Genomic DNA, 8,713 nt, shown 5'->3' with positions numbered 1-8,713 from the left:
CACCTTTCATCTCTGTTAACAGACATGCAGAGTCCACATTTCACCTCTGGTGACAGACATGTAGAGTCCACCTTTCACCTCTGTTGACAGACATGTAGAGTCCACCTTTCACCTCTGGTGACAGACATGCAGAGTCCACTTTTCACCTCTGTTGACAGACATGCAGAGCCCAACTTTCATCTCTGTTGACAGACATGTAGAGTCCATCTTTCACCTCTGTTGACAGACATGCAGAGTCCACCTTTCATCTCTGTTGACAGACATGCAGAGTCCACCTTTCACCTCTGTTGACAGACATGCAGAGTCCATCTTTCACCTCTGGTGACAGACATGCTTTGCTGCTGCAATTTTCGCAATAATGAAAACATCGCAAGATATTCATAATATACAGCATTAAATTGATTTATTGTTTAATGCCTCTGCATGTATCTAAAATCAAACAACAATCACTCAATCAAGCTAAACATTAAGGGCAATCACTCAATCATTCTTAACATTAAGGACAATCAATCAATCAAGCTAAACATTACGGGCAATCACTCAATCAAGCTAAACATTAAGGGCAATCACTCAATCAAGCTAAACATTAAGGGCAATCACTCAATCAAGCTAAACATTAAGGGCAATCACTCAATCATTCTTAAAATCAAGGGCAATCACTCAATCAAGCTAAACATTAAGGGCAATCACTCAATCAAGCTAAACATTAAGGGCAATCACTCAATCAAGCTAAACATTGAGGGCAATCACTCAATCGAGCTAATCATTAAGGGCAATCACTCAATCATTCTTAAAATCAAGAGCAATCACTCAATCAAGCTAAACATTAAGGGCAATCACTCAATCAAGCTAAACATTAAGGGCAATCACTCAATCATTCTTAAAATCAAGGCCAATCACTCAATCAAGCTAAACATTAAGGGCAATCACTCAATCAAGCTAAACATAAAGGGCAATCACTCAATCAAGCTTAACATTAAGGGCAATCACTCAATCATTCGTAACATTAAGGGCAATCACTCAATCAAGCTAAACATTAAGGGCAATCACTCAATCATTCTTAAAATTAAGGGCAATCACTCAATCAAGCTAAACATTAGGGGAATCACTCAATCAAGCTAAACATTAAGGGCAATCACTCAATCATACTTAACAGTAAGGGCAATCACTCAATCATTCTCAACATTTAGAGCAACCACTCAATCAAGCTAAACATTAAGGGCAATCACTCAATCATTCTTAAAATTAAGGGCAATCACTCAATCAAGCTAAACATTAAGGGCAATCACTCAATCAAGCTAAACATTAAGGGCAATCACTCAATCATTCTTAACATTAAGGGCAATCACTCAATCATTCTTAACATTAAGGGCAATCACTCAATCATTCTTAACATTAAGGGCAATCACTCAATCATTCTTAACATTAAGGGCAATCACTCAATCAAGCTAAACATTTAGGGCAATCACTCAATCATTCTTAAAATTAAGGGCAATCACTCAATCAAGCTAAACATTAAGGGCAATCACTCAATCAAGCTAAACATTAAAGGCAATCACTCAATCAAGCTAAACATTAAGGGCAATCACTCAATCATTCTTACAATTAAGGGCAATCACTCAATCAAGCTAAACATTAAGGGAAATCACTCAATCAAGCTAAACATTAAGGGCAATCACTCAATCATTCTTACAATTTAGGGCAATCACTCAATCAAGCTCAACATTAAGGGCAATCACTCAATCAAGCTAAACATTAAGGGCAGTCACTCAATCATTCTTAAAATTAAGGGCAATCACTCAATCAAGCTAAACATTAAGGGCAATCACTCAATCATTCTTAAAATTAAGGGCAATCACTCAATCATTCTTAAAATTAAGGGCAATCACTCAATCAAGCTAAACATTAAGGGTAATCACTCAATCATTCTTTAAATTAAGGGCAATCACTCAATCATTCTAAACATTAAGGGCAATCACTCAATCATTCTTAAAATTAAGAGCAATCACTCAATCATTCTTAAAATTAAGGGCAATCACTCAATCAAGCTAAACATTAAGGGCAATCACTCAATCAAGCTAAACATTAAGGGCAATCACTCAATCAAGCTAATTAACATTAAGGGCAATCACTCAATCATTCTTAAAATTAAGGGCACTCATTCAATCATTTTTAAAATTAATGACAATCACTCAATCAAGCTAAACATTAAGGCACATTTATGAGAAAACTTGTGACATGTAAAGGCCCAATATTGAAGAAAAACTATGCTGTAAATATTTGTTTTTATTAAAAAGAGACATGATATGCTATATAGCTGCAAACGGATTATCATACAGAAATCAATGATATATACCATGAATATGATCATAAAGATTGAGATATTGAGTAGATATGATCATAGTAAAGACATCGTTCCAAAAACAGTACAATATCAGCAAATCTCACTGGTTATGGCTATAATGTAATGAATAGCAGACAGGTATTTGGTATCATATGCCTTGTAGTTTTATAAATACACAAAGAATAAAGAGACTTTCATGCAGAAACACACCCCTTTTCTGATTAGAAATTTGAAAGGTCAGATAAGATCGTCTGTCAATTCAAATAGCAACGGTGTTATTCTCTAGCTCAAATTTGACATTTGTTTTCATACAAAGCTTGATGGGTAATCAACAATTGTTGGATTAATTTGGCCAACGCCATAGGAAATCACATACCTATGTGTACATGTCTCATTTTATAGAATATCATCAGAGTTGATACCCTGAGTACATTATAGAAAGCTGAAACCAGAAAAGCTTTATTTAAAGCTAACACTTTTAATTTACCTTCATAAGGTTAAGCTGAAAGTTTTATATATATTATATTTTCTTTTAGAGCTTCAACAGTTTGAGGGTTGATTTGATTTGAGAAATAAATTGTTTTTCTCAATCTTTTTTAATTCTTATGAATTAATTGCCAGCAATTATGGAAAACAATGTTAAAAGGGGAGATAAAAAAATCTAAATTGCAAAGTGTAACTTAAAGAAGAATTTCAACAGCTGCGTCGGATAGAAATCGACCTTATGCAAGTGCACATATACATGTACATGTGTAAGACCTTTACTGATTTTGGAACATTCAAATACGAAATAAAAGATGAATTTTGGTCTGTTTTGTTGGGTTCTTATATCAACTCAATTTTCAAACAGTTACAGACTTTGCATAGAGATTTTTTCAACCCGAAAAATGTTAAACAGATGCATTGATATTCATTTGCATAAGGTCAATTTCTATTCGATGCAGCTCATATTATGTGTTGTAGTATTTACACAGATACTGAACATTTTACTGCTGTGCATTAGCTGAAAAATCTCAAAAATAAAACACTAATTTTCAATAAACTAAAAATTATATCAAATATCTTTACCTTTTAATAAATACAGATAATTTCCCCTAAAAATTTTGCATCTCTAAGGCTACATCAAATGTGATAATTTTTTTCTATTTAATTTTCAATGCATAAAACACACAATCATTGTATTTCTTAAAATTTCTTTTCTAATTAAAAAATCTGTGATAAATTATAAACCAAATCCCGTACCATACAGAAATCACTGTAAAAAAGCAATATTTATAAATATATTATGTTCATAAAACAGTTATAAATACAAGGTGAAAAAGTAATTGTATGTGTAAATGATATAATGGATGTGTATAAAACCATGTATAATTGATGTATTTTATGTAAAAGTAAATAAACAATTTCATTGTTCAGTATAATACATTTCATTTAATACAAAGAAACCTTGAGGAAGGAGGCAGTGTGTTGTGCTTTAATAAACAGATATTTAAGTTGGTGCAATAACAGGTCTTACAGTCTTAAAGGATAAATTAGTGATAAAACCAAATATGGCATTTACAGAAAAGTCATAGGATTTTACTTACAAGTTTTTTATTCACTGTACAATCAAAAATTTTCTTTTTATTCACTGTACAATCAAAAATTTTCTTTTTAATCACTGTACAATCAAAAATTTTCTTTCATTGAAATCACTTTGGAAGTATGCCTTCTAACAGGAGGTTTTTCTTATTTGAGTTGTTAGAAAATTGAAATATCTGTATGCCAACTTTTGATGTAAACAATAAATGTGACAAAATTTGACTGCAAATGCATTTTAGCATTTGATCTTTCATTTTCCTCCATTAAACAGACCTCCTATACTGGGAATATAAAAAGTCATGAGTTTTAACATACGTTTGCCATTCAATGATTTCATCTCTGAGAAATGGCTGTACCAGAAGCAAATCACTGTGCAGTCTCCTATCTAGCCCAAAACAGTGGGACACAGCCCCCCTCTGCCCTGTATGTGCCCCCCTTTCTGTGTACCCTGGACTCTTATGGTCCTGCCATAAGTATTTTAGTTTTCTGAAGGAAAATAAATACTTGTCAATGCCAAAAATAACTTGAAAAAGCTTTATACCATCAAATACTACTATAAATATTGTAAAATACATTAATTATTTCAATGTTATCTATATAATATTTATGACCAAGTTGTCCCTTTATGACCAAGTTGTCCCTTTTCAGACAAGATACGGTGCCAATATGTCCTTTCATTTAAAACTGTGCCCTTTCTGACTTAAATCCTAACTAAAACACAGTGTATATAATAAATCCAAACAGAAATCCACTAGAAAGTGTAATTGAATCATCACTGTCCATGTCTGCACCATTATTTTATTTGACATTACAACAACACTGGGAAATAAGCACTATACAGAGTATTACTAAAATGCAATAAACCTTGAATTCATCTTCCAACTTAAAGTTGAAAGCTTGTCAATTTTACATCTCAAAATCATATACACCTATATTCTAATTGCAATAATTTTCTTAAACCTGATTACATATTATGCCAATTAAAATTTCAACAATCATTATTCTCTGAGAATAACTTAACAATATGAATATAATTAATTCAGTCATTATTTATTTTTTTACAAAACATTGAGAAAATCCAATAACAAAGTGTTTCATTTCCATCTAGGAATGACTAATGCATATAAATTAAGTACAATTCAAAACATTATAAGTCTTTTCAGTATCTATTACAGACTGGATATTGCACCAGGATTTTTGTAAGTACAATGAAACCATCACTTTATCATTTTTTAGTATCTGTTTCATCCTGGCTATTGCACCATGGGTTTTGTTACACAAGGAAACAATTATTTCATGTCTTTTATTATCTGTTTCAAACTGTCTATTGCACCTTGGTTTTCGAGTCGACTATCTTCTAGCTGTTTCTTTTTATCCAAAAAATCCTGCAAAAAGATAGAAGAAAAATTATTATGATATCATAAATGTAACATAACCAAAAAGATGAAGCAATTATTAGGTCTTTCCACTTTTCCGTGGAAAGACCTTTTGCTTTTGTTCTGATTATGAGGTCTTTCCACTTTTCCATGGAAAGACCTTTTGCTTTTGTTCTGATTATTTATTTATTATTTTTTTTTTTTTTCTTCCGCTGTATTGTTGTTTTCATATATGTCACTTAGATTTTTGGTTTATGATATCGAACAGTTAATACGCTTATGAAACTGACACGGCTTAATAAAGTACTTTATTTTGTAAGAGTTATCTCCCTGAACACTGTTTTCCTTGTGCACACTACTCCTTCGCAACTGTAAAAGATTACGACAAATTTATTTCACCAAATTGCTCCTATATCTTCAGGATATTGAGTTTGGTTTACACCGAAGCATTCCAGAGACTCCATATGAGAGTTATTTCCCCTTATGCATTTGATATAAGTGATTTGCATTTGTAACTGGTAAACCATAAGTGATAGAGACCTAATGTCTTCACATTTGAGGTCCTTGGTCCAAAAAAACAAAAATTAGGTAAAGGTCAAAGGTAAAGGTCAAATTCTAAATTTTTATCTTGGCTTATTCTCACTTCTTTTCATAAACTGTACAAAATATCAAAATATCAACAACATATTTATTAAATTGTCATTTACGACATGTCGTAACTCCTGAATTTTAATTCAAAGGGTACGTATACATTAAATGGGAGTTTTCGCCCATCTTATATATTTAGAACTATGTGTATAGTGATATAACTCATTAACAATACATATTAAAGACCTAGGGTCTTTTGATTTAGTGTCCTTGGTTTATGACCTTGATATTGGGGTCAAGGTCATAGGTAAACTTGACGTTCTAGATTGTGACCTTTGCTTTAAATTCATATTTATACATCATAAAGCCATAGGACTATATGCATTAGGTTACAAGCCATATGAATTTGAAAATGCAAACTGGAAGTGGCTATTTTTTGTATTTATTTCATGTAAAAGTATATAGAACAATATATTTTTGAAAGCAATGTCAAATAAACTTTCAAATAATACCGGAAGTCACATTTTCAGACCGGAAATAACAAATTACCTCCCTTATTACAAACAAAATTGTATAGAAACCATATATTTTGGGAAACAGCAAACAATGAGCTATTATTTGACACAATGAAAAATGACATTTTAAATGGAATTTGAATATTTTCATATCAAAATAAATCGTTAGAAGTGGAAAGACCTTCAATTGTTCTCTGAACAATTGGTTTTTAATTTTTAAAAGATTTGTTTTGTGTTGAATAATCCAATTTGAACATGATAGAAACATTGTTAAATTTAATACATAGACATATGGTCATTAAAGATTAAATCAGCTCAAATATTGTCAAAAAATGAATTTTCAGCTACATTTAATACCCTCCTTCATTCTGAAGACAGCTATTGGTCAGAATGTTATCTTTTCTCTATTTTTTAAATACTGTTTAAAAAGAAACTACTAACTCTTGAAACTTTTGATGCTAACTGCCTCCTAGGTGTTTTACATCCTGAATGATAGAAATCGACGATCCTAATTGAAGGTCAAGGTCATTAAACTTAACTCCCCTGTAATAGTTGTAATCCCACTTACAAGGGTTGTATAAGCAAATTGCTTAGATATTTTTTCAGTCATAACTGAACTTAAATAAAGTAGACTTGAAAGAGTCTTACTTAACTAACAGAAATTCCTTACTGACAAGTTCTTAAAATAACCAAGAAAGATAACTCTGCTCAACTTACAGACATCTTCTTACTGAGCTCTTCAGCTCGTTTATTGAAATCGTGATTAGTAGTTTGTAGATTCCGACAACGGTCTTGTAGCATGGACTTTTCTAATTTAAATTCTGTAATGAAAAAAAAAATTACTTATTTTGAAACACTGATAGAGTAATTTAACAAGCAGTAGTCTACCTAGCCTGAGAAAGCCAACAAATTCACAAATTGAAATCATTCTGTTACCTATCTTATAAAGTCTTCTTATAATAAGACTAAACCTGTTACATTTCATGTACAAAAGGAACAGCGATTTTATCTTGACTTCTTCACTTATAACTGATTGATCGTTATACAGTAGACACTTGCAAATTGTTTAAGCTTGTATGTTGCCCTCTATATGACTTTTCTGGTTTTAATGTGATTTACGGTTTCTGTCTTATTAACATATTATGTTATACTCAGCATGTTGTCTTATTTATCTACATGAAAGTATCGTATGTATTTTGTAATTTATAAAGTTAACACAATAACAAAAAAAACAGGATTGATTACAAAAAAATAAACAAGTTGTTGTTTTCTGCCATATATCATTTTTTCATGTTTGCACTTTTCTGATAAAGTGTTAGGCCATTAACAAGGTATTTTCTTATGAAAGTTGACAAAATCTTCTTGATTTCAAGTCCAATATATGTTGATGAATGTGTTATATGCTTCAAGACTTAAAAACCAAGAAAATTGGTATGTTAATCATTGAATTGGTGGAAAAAGTCTATTTACTATCTTGTCATTGTTTTAACTATGATACATGTACATTGTAAAAATGGTCAATACAATCTAATAGAAATTTTAGCCTGAAATATGGGTTGTACTTGGGCCTTATCAAACCTACTCCTTTGTTTGACTATTCTGTGTGCTTTAAGTTATAATGGGAGGTAACTTTTATTGATCTCACGCACTAGCTTAAAATACACAATAATTTTCAATAAATCACCTACCTTCCTGATACTTTTGATAAGATTCCATTAAAATATCAATGCCTGGCCATTTTGGAATATCACCAATAGGTGAATCACAAGAGATTGTTGGTTTTAAAGACTGACTTGTCTCCCCTTGATTACCATCCAAACCTACAATTAGAAAATTTTTGATGACCGTGTTTCAAATGTTTTTTTTTTTTAGACAAAGTATGCAATTTTTCAATGTCTAAAGGTTTAAAAACTCCATTTGTATCAGATAAGAACTTTTATCCAAATACTGATTTTTACTTCACGCAAGTTTTTAAAGGTAATGAGGATTCATACATGATACATGATACGTAAAATTGACATCATTTTGATGTTCATAGAATTCTTATTTTCACTTTACATATTAATAGACAGTGTTAATAATTAAAAGTAAATTCAGAATATTTTTTTGAAGTGTGTGGACTCAACAAAATGACTGATTGATTATTGTTGCTAAACTTCCAGTGGGAATTTTTCATGCATACTATAAATTCATTTATTTTCGTGGTTACGAAAAAAATTTGGATATTACATTTTTTCCGTTGTATCAAAGTTTGCATATAAGCCTATAGAAAATATATACTTAGATGAACATTAAAATCTATGGTTCAC

General features: G+C 31.1%; 1 protein-coding gene across 1 annotated transcript in view; it reads right to left on the bottom strand.

Moving 5' to 3' along the window:
* Positions 1-2,271: 2,271 nt before the first annotated feature.
* The window catches only part of LOC127702427 (genetic suppressor element 1-like), a 75,433-nt gene continuing 68,991 nt past the window's right edge, over positions 2,272-8,713 (bottom strand). The window contains exons 12-14 of the mRNA XM_052206625.1: positions 8,093-8,224; positions 7,122-7,225; positions 2,272-5,310 (exon numbers count right to left, since the gene is read on the bottom strand). Of these exons, the coding sequence (XP_052062585.1) occupies positions 5,215-5,310; positions 7,122-7,225; positions 8,093-8,224 (332 nt within the window). The 3' untranslated portion in view covers positions 2,272-5,214. The remainder of the gene's footprint in view (positions 5,311-7,121; positions 7,226-8,092; positions 8,225-8,713) is intronic.

Source organism: Mytilus californianus, unplaced genomic scaffold (genome assembly GCF_021869535.1).
Source record: "Mytilus californianus isolate M0D057914Y unplaced genomic scaffold, xbMytCali1.0.p SCAF_5, whole genome shotgun sequence".
NCBI classification, from domain to species: domain Eukaryota; kingdom Metazoa; phylum Mollusca; class Bivalvia; order Mytilida; family Mytilidae; genus Mytilus; species Mytilus californianus.
Note: the sequence above shows the minus strand (reverse complement) of the source record. Positions and strands in the feature narration are given on the sequence as shown.